Source organism: Protopterus annectens, chromosome 5.part0 (genome assembly GCF_019279795.1).
Source record: "Protopterus annectens isolate FY-2018-M chromosome 5.part0, PAN1.0, whole genome shotgun sequence".
Classification (NCBI taxonomy): domain Eukaryota; kingdom Metazoa; phylum Chordata; order Ceratodontiformes; family Protopteridae; genus Protopterus; species Protopterus annectens.
Window position 1 is genome coordinate 1,431,485,104 of NC_056735.1, and position 21,182 is coordinate 1,431,506,285.

A 21,182-nucleotide genomic window follows, 5' to 3' on the forward strand; every position below is an offset into this window, starting at 1 on the left:
TGTGTATGTGTTTTGCAATGGCAAATGTTTTCCCTAGGAAAAAGTTTGCTGTTCTGAATGTTCGATGTTTTAAATTTTCGATTCATAGGGTTCGATATTTGAACACTCGAAATTTTGAATGTTCGGTGTTCTAATATAGATCCATGGAGTACAGCCTTGATTAAAGAACACAGTCAAAGTTAGACTCAAAAGAAGAAAAAAAAAGGAAAAAAAAAACAGAATTTGATTAAACTTTCAGTTTTCTCTGTTAAATTGAGTTTCCATCACTTTTCAGTCCAAACACAGGCAGACTCATTCCGAGTGCTATTTAAATATGTTTTAATTCTAGGCCATGACAACAAATTAAATCACCATTTCACTGTGTTCAAAAGTGAGCAGTATGAATAACAGAAACCAAAACACATCTTGTCACAAAGAATACATTACAGAGCACAGAAAAACTACCTTTGTTTTCATTTCCAGTCAGGAATTTAACATTCACAAAAGTAGTGAAGAAAAAGCTCATGAATATGAAAAAACATATAGCCTCCCTCAAGCCAATAGCTTTTTCCAATTCAAGATTTTCTTTATTCATCTTGGTATCATAAAGTTCCTTAACACAAGTACAACCTACATGACATAAACATGAACAGCCTTAAATGTTTAAGTGTTCTTGACTTCCTGTTCATTCTTCTAATTAAATTAATCAAAAATGTACCATTCCCTTCCAGTTAAGGTAACAAATATATGCCAACTTAACTAAATCTGTCAAATATGATTAGAAGCAATGAGTTTTACCAGAAATGCCAGTCTGTTGAGTCTGTTTACATTTTCAGAATGCTGTTACAAGAACATGGGTAGGCAGTGGCAAAGTGAGTTGTACTCCTGTCACACAACAAGAGTTCTCCAGTTCAGTTCTCAGCGGGTGTGTCTTTTCCATAGGATATGTTAAGCCTTCTCTGCAACTGTGTGGGTCTTCTCCAAATATTCTAGCTTTCTTCCTCTTCACAAAGACATGCAGTAGGTGAATTTGCATTATCCAAATTGCCCATTGGGGTGTGTGTCTGTGTAGTGAGCAAGTGACTGAGAAAGTGTGTATATGTGTCCTGCTTTAGAGAAGTGCCCTTTTCAGAATGGATTTTAATGCATTGTGGCCACTGGATGCTGGGACAGGCTCTAACATCTCCACTTCCCCACTCAGGATAAAGCACATTACCAGAAAACAGATGGATGGATGCATGGTAAATGAAGGATTCAACATTCATGCTGTAAGAGTTGTCTTTTTGAGGATACTGAGGTTTCTGACTTTGTAAAATGAGAACTGAAATAACATGCATTTATCAATAATTGTATTTTGACAGTGGAGAAAGCTGTACTACTTAAAGTCTCTAATTATGACATTACATTTACATCTCTGACTGAATATGTATAGTGAACAAACTAAGACAGACTGAGCATTTACATGGTAATACTTAAAACATTGTAAAGCATAGTTGTGAAGTCCAGGAACAAGAACGTGGAATCTTTCATAGTCTAAAAAAGGAAAATGTTTCCGGTTTCAAAAGTTCTGAATACTACAACCATTAAAAGAACGTTCTCCAGAGCTCCCTTATAACCTATAGGCAAGCACATACCCAAGCTACTAAAATAACTCCCAAGTAAATTTATTGAAGAGACTCTGATAAATATTAAAAAGCATGTCATTTTTTTTTCTTTTTCAGTATTAAAAGGCTTAGAAAACACAAAAGGCAATATATCAAGACACTAAATAATTACGAAAAAGACAGTAAAACAAACAAATAAATAAACCCTAAATATTCTTAGGCTGTTTATTACGGTAATCTCCAAAGACAAAACATGGTGACAGAATATCTCACAATTTCAGAAAAAAATACTGTTTTAAAGTGGAAAAAGCCTGCAGTTTTTTTTTTTGTTTTTTTTTTTTTGGGGGGTGGGGGTATTCCTGACAGACTGGCAGACAGATACACTGAGAGAATTAGTTTTTTTCCCTTGTAGGCTGTGAAAATTACTTCTCTTCAGAACACAGACATCTTAGCTTTCCTTTATCTTAAAGCCCCCCTAACTTCACTACTCCTTTAGGTACAAGCTAATGGGGAACAGTGGGGACATGATTTGGGACACACTGACAAGGAGTAGAGAAGAATGACAGATTGAAAACAGATGCCAGTAAATGAAAAGAAGTTGTTTAGTAAGCAACCAGTGACTAGTGTAACATAAGAGGATGACATTAGGTTGGTCCTGTATGCTATGCATGTGTCATATATCACCACAGGGCTGGAAAACTGGATTGGCATGTTAACTAATATCAAAACTCTTGCAGTATCCAGAATTGGGGAAAACAGTCTACGGTGAGACCTATGAAACAGTACACTGGACAAATAAAAAAGGGCTATGAATTAATTTAAAGAAATACACCCCGGGGATCACTTCTGTGTGTCTGCTTGTCAGTGGCACAGGAAAATAACTTGCTTGGGTGGCGTAAGCCAGGGAACCTTGTTGGCTAGGCTTGCGTAGGCCCTTGGGCCGATAGCCTAGTACCTAGTACCTACCTATGAACAAACAGAAATCTCTGGGGAAAATCAAAAAATGCAGAGAATGGTACAAAGGCTGAGAAACAACTATTGCACATACAATTCAGTCGTAATGCAGTGTGAGCAAGCCGAGGAAAACAACATCAGAATGCTGAGTTGTATGATGACTTGGTAGACTCCACAGAAGCAGATGCCATCTGTCCATTTTGGATGTGATGTTAAAGGTCCCATACAGAATACTACACATACATAGTTCTGGAGGATCCGTAGAGAAAAATACATCACACTGCTGCATAGCTTGCAGATGAGACCCACTAACATGATGAGAATGAAGATGGAAACTGAAAAAAAAGGTTAGAGGAAAGAAGGCAGCTCAAAGGATGGGACAGAAATGTCTAATGGGTACAGTTAAGATGGAATCAAAAAGGGAAGTTATAAGCTGGGACGTAAAATGAATGAATGAATGGACTTTCTAATGAGGGGCAGGTAGGAGCCAAGGGATAAAGTGTGAGAAAAAGTGTGATGACATGAAGGTCATATAACAGATTCAAGGGAGCCTGGAATAAGTACAAAATGAGAGAAAGGAGGTCAGTCACACAAGGGCTGAGCTTGACAAACTACTGGTATTCTTCCAAATTCTTGTTTATTTGCATGTATACTAAAGAAAATAACAGTGGCTTTCAAAAGTACTCGCATATCACTTTTTATATGCAAATTACTGTTTAATTTTCTTTTTCCTTTAGGAAATGCTTGACCTTTTCAGTTAATCTCAGTGCACTAGCATGTCATGTGCAACCCAACATAATATCATACTAGAATACTCACATAATTTGCCTTTATATGACTAGCAACGTGACTACGAGGACTATGACATTAGTCGCTAGAATGAATGAACAATCTCTTGCTGTGTCTTTACCATAAGGCGTTCCACCAAACATGCATCAGGGCTGTGTTGTAATAACAAAGCATATGCTAAATATAATGACAGTAACAAAAGTTGTAGGTTTTCCCAGATAAAGCATTACTTTTCATTTCACACATTATTAGATAAAGAAATACTTTAAAGAAGAAAAATGACAAAACTGTACCTATTTGTAGTTATTTGAACTGTAGATGCCTGCATATTTATACACACATAAACAGAACCACTTTATGATGCAGTGGTTCATGTGACAGATGGATTTGAGTAGCACAGTCATTTAGTTATTAGCTTTAAAGAGTTAGCTTTTTTAGAAAAAATAAATCATACAAACAGTGTCACTAACGCAAAATACAGAATAACTTGAGTGGATAATATGGCGATAAAAAGATGTCATCTAAAATATATATCAGTGGAATTGTCAGCACTTGGAAGAGTTTCACTTATTGTATGTGCTTCTCTAATTTTTCAAGGGGGCAGAAGCGGGCTAAGTAGATAGGCTTGCTGAACTTGCCCCGCTAGGGGTTTCATAGAACATAAGGCTATCGCAGCAAGAGCTCTATATGCTGACTTACAAATTATCCTTTCATCATTTCACAGACGCTGAGCAGTCTCACACTGCTTTCAAGAGTCAGAATCATAGGAAACAGAACATGAATAGAGACAGCATCCCTTTTCTTTCTATAACTCGGGCTGCCAACATCACTTTTGTCTTAAATCACTAATAGGCTTGGCTGTGGTTGAGTCTCATTACTTGTATTTATTATTTTTTTTTTCAAAACAGGAACCAAATCAAACTTACCAGACGTCCTAGATTATAGTAGCAGTCTGGGTACTTTTTTCTGTGCCTAATTGCTGTCCAGTAGCTTTTTTCTGCCTCTTCAAATCTTTTTAAGCTGTTCTGTACTATTCCAAGATTCATCCAAGCTGCAGCAAAGTCAGGCCTTCCAACGTTGCAAAGAAAGAACAAAAGCTATTAAAATAACTACCATCACTGCTGCATCTGTATCAATAAACATATCTGTTCTAAAAATGATTCCACAAAGAAATATTCCTTATAAATATTGAAAGCAGCAGTCACGTCTACGCAATGTAATTATTTATTAAACACAGTGTGATCACAATCAGCCACAAGAAAAAGAAAAGATTCCTTTCCTACATGAATTTGTTTTATAGGTTAAGAACAACAAAGAGGAGCAGTGTTTCATTTCGATTTGCTTTCCATTTTCAGAATTTTCATGACCAAGCCAGGAAGACTTCCGCTGAACTGGTTTTCTATTCTATTATACCAAGATACAAATACGGCACACACTGGTTTTCTGAGAATGAAAACATATCAAGACAATCCACCATGTTTGTATGAAAGACATAGTTAATACTGTAAGTTTTTCTTTTCAGCTTGTGAAAGATTCATGAAATGGTACTGATTTTCTCAGCAAGTATTGGTAAGACCTGAAAGACGGTTTAAATCTTATGTAAATATTAAATCAAGGCAGCAGACACTAGGATCTTTAGATAAGAAATTGTCACTAATAAGAAAGCAGTAATTAGCATTCTGCAGTTGGAACTTCAGTGGTTTTGTTATTATGATTTCAATAAACAACTGCCACCTTGTTGTGAATTGTAGAACTTTACCAATATTGACAGCAACTTATCTGAAAAATGCTTCACTGATTTTCACATTTTCAGTTACGATGACAAACTTTCTACTCGATGAAGACAGGCATATATTGTGTGCACTCATTTCAAACATGGAAAATATGCATTTTTTTTTATTTCTTGTTCATGCATAATGGATCTAATATTGTGACCCGTATCCTAGTTTTAAACAAAAAAGTGATCTAAAACCATACATTGTCACTTCTTAGTCTGGATCACTGGTATTGGTTGGTTTGTGTTTAAGCTAACCTTCTAACATCCAGATGGCATAAAGCATAATTCAGTTCTATATCATTAGATACAACAAACTGGAAAGAGAGCCAGATGCAAATCTGACAAACTGGAAAGAGAGCCAGATGCAAATCTGACTTGAAGAAATAAAACACAGATGAGAATCTTATTTTCCACTAACCAGAGATAAAATTTATGTATTCCTAAACCATCTTAATATCATCAGGCAATCTGCACAGCTTTTGATTGCAAATAGATATCACAGAACCTGTCAGTATGCTGATATGTATCAAGGCTGATGAAGTACTGATACAGGTGTGGGCATCCTTGAACAAGGTTAGTAAGACAGCAGTACACCTAAAAAGAGTAACCACTGATTCTTGTGGGAGTCTCTCTACCAGCCAGATTAAACCAAAGGCTGATGCTGCATACATGGCAGGCTCTGCATCTACTTTGTTGGCATCCTCCCAGGTGCAGCCCTGATATAGATGGCAACCATTGGCTAGACCACCCCAGTAATCCAATGATTTAGTGCAGGTAACATCCCCCACAGGACCGTAGGATAAAACATATGGTGGGCTGAAAAAGAACAGCTAGTACTACACCAATGAATTAATCGACTGACTACAATGAGACTCAAGTACCACTTTCTCAGAATTTCAAACGTATAAGGCTCTTTCCTGAATATCTATATTGTCTGGAGGATGTAACTATGTAGAGGACATGAAAGAGAATGCAACTGCAAAGGATAACTATTGCTGAAGCTGAAAAAGTTCAAGTTACCATAAATGTCAGGCTCTGTTTTTTTCAAATAATCTGCATTTTGCATTTCTTGGCTCAGTTCTCTACTCTGTGGACACTGTGAAAGAATGATAACATTTAAGAGGCATGTAAGTCTTGGATCAAACAAAGGCATACTCTACAACTGTTTATTTATCCAAACTCTGGTCTTTGCTTGCTTAACAGCATGATGAAAAGCAAGAAAAGCAGCAACATAAAGGAAAGATGAGATGGCAACAGCATAGTACAATTACACCCACAATACAAACAACAGACCAAAACAATGATGAGAGGAATGTCAGTTTAAGAAGGTACAAAGAAACCCGAGAAATGAAATGTAATGCAATTAATCACAATATTTTAAAGTTGGTATTCTCAAGGGATGCAAATGAACATATAAAAGTTAAGAAATACAGGGTGGTCAATTTCACTGTTTCCTGTTATAAGTTACTGAATACTCTCAGTGTCTGAAATCTAACTGTTCTGTTCTACCCAGGAATTGAGGCTATTAGCTGTAACAGTAGATCTTCCATGTCCTAATGACTTAACAGGTAGCACAGTCTCCACTGGTGCTGGAAGATCAGAGGAGTGTAACTTGTATTCCCATCCTAGATGACTGAATTCATTTTTTATTACTGACACTGCAGTTCAGCATTAAGGCATACTGCAGTCTTGGGTATACTATCCTTCTTATTAGATAGTAAACTGGTGGTAGCACAGCTGATGTAAAACATCCCATCCAAACTACCGAAAACAGTAGGTCAAATTTCCCCTAGTCAGTATTAATACCACTGATGGTCTCCACTGAAAGGAGTCCAACAGTCTAATGAGGGTAACACAGTCAACAAAGGCTAAATAAAATAAAATAAAATTATTTTAAGGTATGTGTATCTGCATGCAGCTTGAAAGATTCGGAGTTGCAATCTAACCTGAGGCACAAGACACAGTCTAGGTACCAGAGTAACACAATCAGCACCCCATCGGCAATGAAGATGCCGCACTCCACCCCAGCGGCACTAGACATGGCCTAATGTCAACATCGAGGGAGAGAAAAAAAAGGCTGTGAAACTTGTCAAGCATGGTGAAAAAAAGAAAGTAAAAAAGGCATACGATATTGCAAAGGACAGATATAGACACTTGACCTTTAATCATATTTTTATCTTAATTTTAATTTCAGGCATTACTTGGTTATTTGTTTTTATATACAGTGCTTAATTGTTTCTTTGCCTTTACGTATGTTACGTTGTTTAAGTTCCTTAACAGACAAGTAGACTGGAAAGACTAGCTTTCCATTATAAATAAGTTTGTCCCACTTTGGTAATGAAAAGGAGAAACAGGGAAGGTAGCATGAGAGGGATTAGCATCATTCAGAATGGTCAGAAAACTGAAAAGTAGAGACAATGGGAGACTCAAAAGTCACAAAAGTACTGGCAGTCAATCGCTACATAAATGTTGTGTAGTTTTCACTAACAAGATGTGATAATGCAGTATTACCCCACCTTTTGTCTTGGCCTAGAGTGACATATATCTGAAGAGCTTGCATTTATAAAATAGTGGGTGAACAGCAAATCTGCAGCACACTACAAAAGGAGCGAATTCCAAATTATGCTACTTCATCATCATTTCATTATATGTGTGTTTCCTACCTCCTTTTGCAATTAAACTGCTAAAACCTTATTTTTGTGAAGTAGAACTGTAATGGGTAGAATGGATAAAATGCAGGATGAGATAATGACTTTCCTTATAAGTTGTAAATCATTTGGGAACATTGGAATGATTTATAATATTTAACCATATTCCCTGCCACGTGCAGTAGCTATATCCAGAGTGATTCATTGAGAGCAGACAAAGGAGTGCTTCATAGTTCAAGTATGGTCCCCTCCTGTCTAAAGTACAGTCTTATGTCCTGTGTTTGAAGAAATACCTGAAAGGCCTAACATGAGTTTAGATGGAGTGAGCAAAGCCCCTGACAGGGGAATGGGAAGGATTCTGGATTGAACAGTAACCAGTGATGTGAAGATACAGAACAAAATCTGTAGCTAAAGCACATCATTTACGTATATCAGCTTTCATACTTCACCATTCATTGTTTAGGACTGGTGCACCAAGCCTCTAAAAATTTGAAACGTAGGGCAGCACATTCCTCAGTTCCCTGCAGCTGGCATATAAGGAATGAGAAAGAAGAATTGTGTAACGACTTACTATAATAGTAAAACACATCACTACTAGACTTCTAGGACTTTCCCTACTGAAGATCCAATGTCCAGCCTGACGTTCAGAAGTTAACACTCTTCTCCCTTCAGACTGGATGAATGTCCACTCATTAGGGAGTCAGTATGCTTCCTGTATAAAGCTGGCATCTACCCATGTCATTTTAGAGCTTTCTTGCCCGGAAAGCCAGCAGGATGGCCACCCTGTCTATTCCTGGACATGGTCCAAAGGATCATTTTAGGAACACCAGTGGACATTGTCTGAGCCATGAACTTGTGGAAACTGGATTCCTCAAGCCTACCCACACCTGAGTAAATCTGGGGCCCTTATAGAGGATGAGGGAGAAGTGGTAAATGAATAGGGATAGGTACCCCATGGCAGTCCCAGGATGCCCAAGGAAGAGAAAAGGGAATGGTTACAGGGGGAACAAATACTGCAACAGTGATCTACTTAAACAACTACTACTACAGTAACTTTTGCAGTCATACTTAGTACTGGAACAATCTCACACAGAGTGTGAGGCAGAAAGTACAGTTGTGTATACTTACCATAAATGTAGATGTTAGAGTGTATTCACTGTTGCAGTCATCACACTTGAGGTAATCTGCCTGCAAGTAGCTCTCAGTCGGCCCGAATACCAGAGACTTAGTATTTCTGCGTCAGATGCTGTCGCTTCTTCCTTGACGTCAGGTAATCAGGGGTATAAAAAGAGGCAGCCGACGCCATTACATCAGTTTTTCTGGCCCCAAATGTCAGAAGCCCCCAAATAGGGAGCTAAGATATGGTGGGGAAAACACCACCAGTAAAAAGTAAATACCAATACCAGTAGGAATAGCCATAGAGAGGAGAGATATAGAGATAGAGAAAACCAGGGGGCTGGAGGGAGGGAAACTAGGACTGCAACAGTGAATACACTCAAACATCTACATTTATGGTAAATGCACACAACTGTACTATGTTCTTCATGTTTCAGTGTTGCAGTCGTCATACATGGGTTGATTCCCAAAGCTGAGGAAGGGTAGAGGCAGTCAAGAAGAGTTAGGGATGGCTAGTAGGCCTTGCAAGACTGCTGTAGCAAAACCTGCCCTGGATTTGGAAAAGATAGGCAGGTGGTAATGCTTGGTGAATGTGCGTACAGAACTCCAGGTAGCAGCTTCCAGGATGTCCATGGTAGGGACTTCCCTGAGAAATGATGTAGAGGTAGCTGTAGCCCTAGTGGAATGTGTTCTGACCCCAGGAGGGGATGGTTTTCCAAGGTGCTTGTAGCAGAAATGGATGCAGTATGCTATCCATTTGGAAATGGTTTGTCTTGAAATGGCCTTGCCCTCTGCCTCTGTTGCAAAGCTGACTAGCAACTGGTCAGATTTTCTGAAAGGCTTAGTCCTATCAAGGTAGAATCTGAGCTGTCTGTGCACATCCAAAGACTGCAGTATTCTTTCCCCTTTATTTTGAGGATTAGGGAAGAAGGTTGGCAAATGGATGGATTGATTGAGAGCCACACTGGACACCACTTTAGGCATAAAGGAAGGGTTAGTCCTGAGGGAAATCCTATCCGCATGGAAAATAATGAAGGGTTCCACAGCCATCAGTGCTTGTAACTCAGACACTCTTCTAAATGAAGTGATGGCTAGAAGCAAGGCTGTTTTCCAAGAGAGGAATTTTAACTCTGCTGAAGCAGCAGGTTCAAAAGGGGGAAACGTGAGATTTTCCAGTACAAAGTTAAGGTCCCAAGCAGGGGTGGGTGCTCTTCTTGGTGGCCTTAAGTTGTTTGCCACTCTCAGGAACTGTTTGATGAGAGGGTGAGAGAACAGAGGTGGCTCAGTGTTGTAATGAGCTGAGATGGCAGAGGCATGGATCTTAATGGAGGAGAAGGATAGGCCACTGTGGAGTAGTTCTGCTAGGTAATCCAGGATTAGAGGTAAGGAGGGCAGTGTTGTGTCCTTTCCTTTAGAGTGAATCCAAGAACAATATCTTTTCCACTTTTCAGCATAGGATTTCTTTGTACTGGGCCTTCTGGCTTCAACAATTACGTCCAGCACCTGTTTGCTTAGGGTTGCTAATGTAGTATTTAAGGAATACTTCAGGCTGCAAGATTTAGGGTTAGCAATTGTGGATGCAAAATCTGTTTATCCTGCTGAGAAAGCAGGGTTGGGGTCTGGTGTAGGTGCCAGGGTGGCACTGTTGTCAGGATGAGCAGGAGTGGGTACCAGTGCTGGCATGGCCAGTCCGGGGCAATCAGAATTGTCCTTGGCCTGTCTTGTTTTACCTTGAGTAACACTCTTGAGAAGGAGCAGAGGGGGAAAGGCATAAATTGAGAGCTTTTCCCATTGAAAGGATAGGGCATCCACTTTCCAGGCCCTGCTGTGAGGGTTCCTTGTGCAGAATTTGCTTAGCTGGTGGTTGTATGGGGAGGCAAAGAGATCCACCTCTGGGGTCCCCCATTTCTGAATCAGAAGGTTGAAGGTGATGGGCTCCAATTTCCACTCGTGTGGGTCTAGGAGATATCTGCTTAAGTCGTCTGCCAGTGAGTTTTGTTTGCCTGGCAGGAATTGAGCTTGTAGATGGACTTGGATGTCCAAGGCAGTGTTCCACAGGGCCATGGCTAACCTGCAGAGTGGGTAAGAATGGGATCCCCCCTGCTTGTTGATGTACCACATAACTGTGGTGCTGTCTGTTTTTATCAGCAGCTGTCCTAGCAAGAGTAGGTATCTGAAAGCTGTCAGGACATTCTGTACAGCTAGCATCTCTTTTTGGTTGATGTGCAGATGAATTTGACTTGGGATTCAGTGGCCCTGAATATATTTGCCAGCCATGTGAGCCCCCCATGCATAGTCTGATGCTTCTGTGGTCAGGGTCTGGGTGGTGTAGGGTTGAGTAAAAGGCAGTCCCTTGTTGTGGTTGCATGCTTCTGCCCACCAAAGGAACTCTGTCCTTAGACAAGGTATGATAGGAATGACTTTTTCCAGGTCCTGAGAATGTTGGCACCAAAGACTTTTTAAGTACCACTCAAGTTTCCTCATATGCAGTCTTGCATATGGAATTAGCAGTATACATGAGACCATGAACCCTAGGGCTTGCAGTATTTTTCTTGCAGATAGCTGGGTTCCGGTGGCCATTTGTTTGAAGAAGTTTGTCAGATAGACCTGTTTTTCTGAAGCGAGGAATGCCATCAGGGAAGCTGTAACCGAGCTTGCTCCCAGGAATACAATCTTTTGACTGGTACAAATTGTGATTTCTTTTTGTTGACGGTGTACCCCAATGAATTGAGAAGGCTTTTTACAAATACCAGGTGCTGAAGCAGCAATTCTTGACTGACCGCCTGAATCAGGCAGTTGTCCAAGTACGGGTAAATTTGGATATTTCTCCGCCTGCAGTATGCAATGGCTGGAGCCAGGCATTTTGTGAATACCCTGGGCGCAATAGATAAGCCAAAGGGAAGTGCAGAGAACTGATAATGCATAGACTATGCCCTAAAACGCAGATACTTCCTGCATGACTCCCTTATGTTGATGTGCAGATAGGCTTCTTTTAAGTCTAGGGTGACTAACCAGGCATACTTGGCTAACATAGGGAGAAGCTGTTGCAGGGTAAGCATCTTGAATTTTGGTGCCACCAGGAAGGTGTTGAGAATTAAAAGATCCAGGATTGGGCACCAAGAGCCCTCTTTCCTGGGTACCGGGAAGAGTCTGGAGTAGAATCCTTGACCCCTCTGTTCTACTGGAACAGATTGAATATCTCTGATATTGAACAGGGAAAGTAATTGGTTTTGAGCCTCTGCCCACTGGTTTGGAGGAAGGTCTGGAAACCCGCTTGGGGCTGGCAGTGAATGGAAATAAAATGTGTACCCCTGGGATACAATGTTGAGGACCCATCGGTCCTGAGTGATGGACATCCAGTTTTTTGCATGAAGGGCAAGTTTTCCTCCTAGGGGAACAAGCAATTGGCAGGACTGGGAAATAGAGTGAAGAAGTCATTGTGAGTTTCTTCCATAAGGAGGTGGATTACCACTCCCTGATTTAGGGGTGGTGGCACTCCATTGCTTAGATCTCTGCATACCCTGACAGTGTAGTCTGGGTGGTCTGTTTCCCCTGGGTCTTGTTTGGGAAGGCCTGGAGGGGGCTGGAAAGGACCAGTGTTTTGAAGGGCAATATCTACTGAATCTAGGGGCTGTACTTGTAGGAATTCTTTAACAGTCTGCATAGATTTAGCTTTTTTTCCCATCGTTTTACAAACCTCTTCTGCTTTGGTGCCAAACAAACAGTCCTTATTCAAAGGAGCGTCTAGTAATTTAGACTTGACATGATCTGGCAAGGTCTGCTCCTTCAGCCAAGCATTTCTTTTCAGTACAGAGTCAGTGACTGCTGCCCTGCAAGATGCTTCTACGGCATCAAAGCCACACTGCAAAGTATGCTTACTAACTTGGTTTGTAGAGTGCATAAGCTCTTGCAATTCTTTGTTTTCTGCACATTCTGGAAAAGTTACAACTTTTTGTTTAATAATTTCCGTAATATGATGCTGGCATTTCAGCATGTAAAACTGGCAATTCAATGCCCTGATAGGTTAAGAAGGTTTATACCTCTGCAACTCTTGCTATCTGCCCTAAGTTCTGGAATCCCTGTCCGCAGGGGTGGGATTTTTGGCTGTAGTAGCCTTAAGACTTTTAGGCTCCTGGGAAATGATCTCTGGGTCAGCAGTAGGATTCTTGAAAAGAAACTTGTATCAGGTACTCTATAGTACCTGTCTGGTTTCCTAGGGGCAGGAGATAAAGTGTCTGGAGTAAGACTGGATTCCATGAAAACATCATCTACAACATCCAGGACAGGGGGTATAGCTAAAGGCCTGTACTGAGGCAACTCTAAAAATTCTCTGAGTCTCTTTTTGGACTGAGGATAGCCTTGGCATTCCCAATGGAAATGTTCTCTTAAAGTATGAGTATGCAGGGTTTCACCAAAAGAAAACTCCTCTGGAGGGAAGGCAGAGGGAATGGATTCCTCTGCATCTGAATCTTCATAGGCGGATAAGGGCATATCTTCATAATCAGAAAGCTCAGAGTTATCGGACTCCTGGTCTGTAGAACCTGAAGGGGATTGGATTCTTTGTCTCTTCGCAGGGGAAGGCTGGCTTCCCCTAATCAGCTTAATAAGGTCTTCAGCCATTCTAAGCATTTGTTTTTGTGGCATGGGTGCCTGGGCATACGCTTTGGTCATCAGTTTAGTTTTCTAGGTGTAGTGCGTACTCTCGGCCTAAGAAACTCGGTAGTTTTGGTTAAAAATGAAGTCACCGGTTTGTTCCGAAAATCAGTAGATCGAAAAACTGCCTTAGAAGCCGGTGACTGCACAGTGGCTCCGGACCCATCCAAGGTAGAGACATCCGCTGGTTCCATAGTCTAAGAAGCATCTCGTGGCATACCAGACTTTGAATGGGTCTCAGCAGAGGCCTGCAAATCCATTGAAGTGGGCATCAGGGGCTGCAAAGGCACCTCACTGAGTACCGGCGGACTGGCGACTAGCTTAACAAAAGCATTGTCGGCAGTTTTGGACCTATGCAGTCTGTCTCTGTATTTATCCTTACATTTTTTCGGAAGATCAGTAATTGGATGGCTTACCGAAGCCATTTCAGAATACGGAGATAGAGAGCGAAAGAATTTAGCGACAAAGCCTGATGACGAATGGTTCGGGTGTTAAACAAGGCACAAAACTGACAGCGAGGGACGTCGTGGTCTGGGCCTAAACAGGTGAGGTATTTGCTATCCACAGGCAAGACAACGGTTAACTTTTCCTGACATCGGTTAGAGCAAAAAAAAGGATCCTCAATGGGATACTTAGCTTTAGAAGATTTTAGGATTATTCAACTCAAAAATGAAAAATTCAGGTAGTGGCCGACTGGCACTTGCGAACTGCTTCTGCTTCAGGCTCCTCCTCAGCAAGAAAGACTGATGTAATGGCATTGGCTGCCTGTTTCTATACCCCTGATGACCTGACGTCAAGGAAGAAGTGACAGCATCCGACGCAGAAATACTAAGTCTCTGGTATTCTGGCTGACTGAGGGCTACCTGCAGGCAGATAACCCCAAGTGTGATGATTGCAACAGTGAAATACGAAGAACATCAATTGTTTAGGTTGGGTTATAACAAGTCCTGTAGAATGGCAGTAACAAATTTAGTCCTTGCCTGGAATCAATGCCTAGTCTGTAGTACTTAGAGAACATACGGACCAAAGACCAAACGGCATCCTCCAAAATATATTGACCACTCACCCATTTAAAGATCATGTGTAATCAAAAAAATTTACCTGGCACACTGTTGCACTAGGACCACATTTGTAAGTTTGCGTCTGCCAGATTCAACTTAAAAATGTCACCAAAATGCAACTGGGTGACTTTCAAATATTTTCTTCATAAAATGCTATTATTTGGGTGGAGTTCTGTACATGCCTGCTCTGACTATGTTAACACATTTTGCAAAGTGATGATGTTAAGGTTGGGTTGTTTTCAGTTGAAGTAATGCCTTTTAATGTAACATCACAATTATGTTTTTAATGCTTAAAACTTAAGTAAAACACAGCCACCTATTCAAAGCTAATATTTAATGAATACAACTGCATTCATTAAATATTAGTATTGCCTGGATATGTCATATTTCATTTTGCGTTTATAATATGCTACTCTGTAGTGTCCCTTCAGGACAAGGACGAGATGTAATAAAAAAAAAAAAGATATACCATTTCTCCCAATAAATAGAAAGTACCACTAAAAGGCAGGGGAATGGGTATAGCAGCAAAAATGTAATTTTTTTAAAATGGATGTTATGGTGTACTAGGAGGAAGTTAAGAAATTAAACTTCCGACCCCAAAAAGACGTCACTATGTTATGCCCATGGCAGCTGCACAGCAGGAAAATGGTACAACTCTGGTTGTGATGGCACATACCTGTTAAGTCCTCTATTTTTTCACATAAAAACTGCATTTTAAGTGAGAAATAGGAATGGAATAGCCACTAGCCACCAGCATACTTTGCTACATTGGTGGAATGGAATGCATGCACTGCATTTCATTTCACTGTATTTTATGTGAAAAATAAGAACAGAACAGCTACTGTCCACCATCAAACGTTGCTACGTCTGTGGAACAGAATGCACGATGCATTTCGTTTCACCGTTATGCATACAATCTTTAAGGGAAACCTCAGTGGCTTGTGTACTTCTAGTCCTATCGGTTCTGACACTCTCTTCCAACCTATTCCCATGAAAGAGAAAGACAATGGAATGCAAACCTTCAGCCACTTGAAAATTGTTTGTTTGGAGACTTTTTTTATTCCTTCCCAGCTACAAAGGACAAATAGCTGACCTACAGTTCTGATGCTCTGTTTTATCTAGGTAATATCTCAGTTGCTCAAGTACAACAAAGGAGTGAATGATACTTTGCTCCTTGTTCTGGGAGGGTTAGGAAAGAAACAAGCTACTGTACATCTTCACTGATGTAGAGTCACTAACCACTTTTGACACAAAGAAGGGGAGTGGGTCTAAGGCTAATCCTGTACTTATGAAACACCAGAAAGGGCTCTTTGTAGAAGGGTGGTATCAAAATCACTTTTGGTGTCTGTTTTCTTACCTTCTGGATCACCATGGGGAGGAGAAGGCTTGGAAGGAATGCATATGAAGCAGACCTATCCATTTGAAGGAGAAGTCATTCAGTACCCAAACTTCTTTGTGCAATGCTCTGGAGCAGGAATTCCTCAGCTATTTATTTATTTCACAGAGAAGTACAATCATCTGTGTGTCCGACACTCCACTTGAGTTACTGAAGGAACAGATCTTCATGTAGCATGCACTTGTTGGGATCTGCTTAATTGATCTGCCAGTTCAGCTGGGACTGGATGCAGGCTGCCTTTAGGGTCACTTCAGACTGAAAAGCTGTCTCACAAGCAGTCACAGCCAGGTTGCAAAAGGATAAGATCAAGTTCCCCCTTTTTTTATGTTTTAGGGATTCTCTCTGAAGGGTTTTCCCTTGGTTCTGTCTGATGTGACTGAAGCACCATTCTAACTCCTGTGTCATACATAGGTTCATAGGTGTGTACTAGGCTAATGGCCCTGGAGCCTTTACAAGCCTAGCCCATAGGATTACCCTAGCATCGTGCTACCCAACCTTAGTTTCTAGTGCCTCTGTCGAGTAGAGCCACTGGAGTGATCCCCGGCGTGAATTTTCTATTTCCCATCTACTCATCAAGATTTCTCTTGAAGAGGGCCAGTGAGGTCCTCCGCTTGACATGTATGGGAAGTCTGTTCCATAGCATGGGCAGTCTCTGGGTTATGAACCTGTCCCTCCAGCATGTTCTGTTGATTATGGTAATGAGGTTGAGGTTTCTGGAGCGTGTGGTGCAGAGCAATTGGGATTTCTTTAGATGTAGCATTTCTAACGGAGCTGGGTCAGACATGGCTTTGTAAGTCAAGAAGAGATCGCCACTAAGAAGGTGATATGAGACAGAGAATAGTTGGATTTTTTGAGTCGGTCCATATACGACAAGTGTTTAAGGCCTAGGATCCTCTTTGTGAGGTACTTTTGCAGCCTCTCCAGTTGTTGCAGGTGTCTAGTGAAGTACATGCCAAATGGGGAACTGTACTCGATGACTGGCCTAATGAGGGAAGAGTAGAAGGAGACAATGACCTCTTTTTTCCTGGATGCAATACCCTTTGTAATGAGATGTGCCACATAAAAGGACTTTCTGACTACAGTGGCAACGTGGTGGTCAAAAGAGAGGTTGCTGTCAACCTGTGTTCCCAGATCTCTTATAACGCCTTCTGTGTTCAGTGGACTACCATCAATGTGGTAATTCAAGGGAACTGGGTTTTTCGCAAAGGAGATGAAGACACATTTTTTGGCACTGAGCTTAAGGCCATGGTTCTGACACCAGTCATTGGTCTCATTGAGGTGTTTATGCAGGATGCCAACATCACTTGGGGAGTTAATAATAGCTCCCAACTTGCAATCATGTGCAAACTTTGTCAGCCAGAGTGAATGGTGAATGTCAACCACAGTGTTAAAAAACAATCGCAGACACAACAAACCAAGAACCCAAAGGCAAGTGTAAAACCAAAGCACATCAAGTAGTAAAATAAATAAAAAATAAAATTTTTTCACCATTACCCCAGCACAAAAAAAAGCAAAACTGTCTTCCAGAGTCCCTTCATGTTGGCCTGGACTTCAAAGAAGTAGATACCAAACAGGAGAGGACCCAGGACTGAATCCTGTGTGACTCCACTCGTGACTGGTCGGCAGTCTGACTTGGAGTTAGCTACTTTCAGACTGTGGGTTCTATCTGTGAGCCAGTTTGCAACCCACCTAGTGATATAGGGGTTGATGATTAGCTTAGTAAGTTTTTATATGATTCCTGAGTGGGGAATGGTATCAAAGGCCTTGGCCAGATGAAGGTAGGCTGTATGAACCACCTTACCTTCATCCACAGCTCTGGTGACTGACTCAAAGAAGTCGACCAAGTTGATCAGGCATGATCTACCCTTCACAGAATCAAACTGTGTAGGATCCAGAGTTTGGAGATTCCCTATATCCTTGTTTATTAGGTCCATGATGATGCGTTCCATCGCTTTGCATATCAGACTTGTCAGGCTAATGGGGCGATAGTTCCCAGGGTCTGTAGTCGCTCCTCCTTTGTGGAGAGGAATGACTGCAGCAGTGTGTCATTCAGTAGGGACAAAGCCTGAGGTGAGGCTGTGATTGAACAGGGCGCACAGGTGAGGTGCCAGTGCACTCTGTAGTTCATGTAAAACACAGCCAGGGATGCTGTCAGGTCCAATAGAAGCTGTATTCTTGGCCTTGGACAGTGCTGTTTTAACCTGTGCAGCAGTAATACTGGGTGCCTGGAACTCTACTGGTATTGTGATTGGTCCTTTTGGGGGGGTAAAGTTAGCACTGAATCTGTCCGCCAGTATATTTGCAATATCTGTTGGCTCGGTATAGGAGGTACCATTGTGCAGTAGCTCAGAGCAAATCTGGATATTGCCATGGAGATTCTTTACAGAACTATAGAAGGCCTTGTGGTTGTCTTTACTACCTGCTGCAATTCTGTTTTCATAGCTAGGTTTAGAGGATTTGATGAGGGATCTTAACCTTTTGCTGAGGCTGATAAGGGAGTTTTTCCAGTCTTGGGACTTCACCTTATTCCGCATCAGTTTCCTCCTTCTGTTGTAGAGTTTGAGTATGGCAGGGGACCACCAGATTAGCTTCCTTTTTTTGAGGAGAGCATCATAGTTCTATTGGGTATGGCAAGATCCATGCATTTGTGTACGTGTTTGTACAGTGCATTGGTGTATGATTTGGCAGTCATGCATTTGGATGGGTGCCGTGAAGTTAGCCACCTCTGTTTTTAGAAGCCCAAAGTTAGCTTTGGAGAAGTTTTTCACAGTGGTTACCTTTGTTTGGGGGGTGTGAGGGATGTGGATTTCCAAGGTGATTAGCTTGTGATTGGATCTAACCAGGGAGGAGATGACTATTGTTGTAGAGCAACGGTTGCCCACATTAGTAATGACCAGGTCAAGGATGTTGCTACCTCTAGTGGGAGTAAAAACGAGTTGGTGCAGGGCATTGGAATTAATGAATTCCAGAAAGCATTGGGAAAGTGTATTGGTACATGAATAGTTTTCCCAGTTAATGGAGGGGTAGTTGAAGTTGCCCAGAATGAGAGTGTTAGGTTGGACCCTAATATTCTCCAGGGTGCTTAGGAATGTGGAGTGTGAATCTTGGGACATGGTTGGGGACCTATGGCAGGCTACAACTTGAATCGCAGTCTTACCCAATGTTAGCTGCACCTAAAGTATCTCAGATGTTTATGTTAGGCTACCAATCTGGAGGTGTGCGCATCCTTTATGAATATGGAAACACCACCACCTTTGGAGCTTCAGTCCAAGTTCTGGGGCCGAAAGGTGTGGAATGAGTTGTAGCCTGGTAGTGCAGGGGTGCTTTCTGCTCCCTTAAACCAGGGCTCTGTTACAGTGCAAATGTCAGTGTTCTCCATTTTAAGGAGTACTTTGAGTGAGTGCATTTTGAGATTTAAACTTCTAGCGTTGGGCAGCATGACCTTCAAATTGCATTTGTTTGTAGCTGTTACAGTGGTAATTTGGTCTCTGGAACACCGCCTAAAAAGGAACTATAGGGACCATATGCTCCAAGTTCTGATAGGACTGACTTCAGGCACTTCTTTGGTACCACTAGAACAATCTCTTGTGCATCCTCACCAGAGGGACCACTGATATAGTACAGGCCATGAGTACTAGTGCTCTTAAGCTTCCTTAGCTGTGACTATAGGCTTTTATTCAGGGTCTAAAAATACTGTGAAAGATATTCTACTTTGTCCTAAGGGAGGAAGGCCTTCTTGTTGCTGCACCCAGTAAAATCCCTAGAAATACCTTTCACTTGGGAGGAGTGAGGCTTGATTTGGGGATCAATGAGAATCTAAGGTTTTGAAAACAAGCAATGGTGAACTGCACAGCCCTCTCCACCCCTACTGGTATACAGTCTGGATGATGCAGTCATCCATTCAGGGGTAAATGCAAATGGCTTTGGCTCTGCAAAAAAAAAAAAAAAAACTGTTATTTTAGCCAGATACCGTGGTAGTGGTGCTGCGGTAGCGTTGTCGCCTCACAGCAAGACGTTGTCCTGTTCGATTCTCAGCTAGAGCGTCTTCTGTGTGGAGTAATGCATGAATGGGCGTACCTTCGTTGAAGGTTGTGCATCAGGGCTGGTAACTTGGCACGTAAAAATCCACTACCAAACATTAGCGGACCAGAGTTCTGCTGTAGCGACCCCTAACCGGGATAAACCGAAAGACACAACAACAACAACCTTCTAAATACCTTAGCATCCCACCTCAAAACTGAGAAAGCATGTAAGCATGGGAGATCCCTGTGAATAGGTATATGAAGAGATGCACTCAAAAGGTCCAGGGTAGCCATCAGGGCTTGAGGGAATATGAGAAGTAGAACTGGTCTTCCCAGTTCTATCAAAACTTGTGGCCTCTAAAGATGGTCTTTCTAGGTACTGGGAAGAGTCTCAAATAGAACCTCCTGTTTTGACCTGGACTTGGCACTGGTTCTGTTACTCCTAGTTGCAAGAGTTTTAGTAGTCCTGGGAAGGCCACATGCACTTGGTCTCTTAGCACAGGGTATAACTGACATCTGTGGTCTTCTTAAGAAATAAAATTTGCAATCCTAAAAGATTAGTTGCAGCACAAGCTCATCTCTTGTGATACTTTCCAAAGTTATTACAAATTAGATTACCCTTTCTGCTACCTTCGGGTGGAGGATACAGACAGGGCTGTGGTGGGAAGTTGGAAAGGGAGAAGCTCTACATAGCCAAGGCTGCTTTGTTTGGAAGACAGGACCCTGAGGCTAAAAGGCTTCATCTTCTGGCCCCCCTGCAATTTATTTTTGTACTAGCTCCTTTTACAATCCAAATACTTTCTCTTACCTTGCCTGCAAAAGTAGAGGCCGGAATTTAATGGGTAATTCCTACCACATTTTTGGCATGGAGTAATAAAAAAAACTTTTCCACTGACTGCATACTCTCCCACCTTCCTCCATATTTTCAAATACTTCAACAGTAGAGGTCCCACAGAGCATATCTTTTATCATATGGTGCATTCAGGGGGTGCATGTTGACATCCTCTTACAGGGGTACAAGCCTCAGTCAGGCATGCCTCCTAATCACAGATGATGCATCAGCCACTGTGGATGCTGCATAGACAGCACTGCAGCAAAATCTAACAGTGTGTTTAGCTACCTGACTAATGCTGTGGGTAAAGTCCAGTAATTTTGCCCTCATGTCCACATAAGACACCTTTCT

General features: G+C 41.5%; 1 protein-coding gene across 1 annotated transcript in view; it reads right to left on the reverse strand.

Annotated features, from left to right (window-relative positions):
* TMTC4 (transmembrane O-mannosyltransferase targeting cadherins 4) overlaps positions 1 to 21,182 on the reverse strand; it is a 1,460,040-nt gene that overhangs the window by 242,163 nt on the left and 1,196,695 nt on the right. Inside the window, exon 14 of the mRNA XM_044071235.1 lies at positions 4,253 to 4,394. Within this exon, the coding sequence (XP_043927170.1) occupies positions 4,253 to 4,394 (142 nt within the window). The remainder of the gene's footprint in view (positions 1 to 4,252; positions 4,395 to 21,182) is intronic.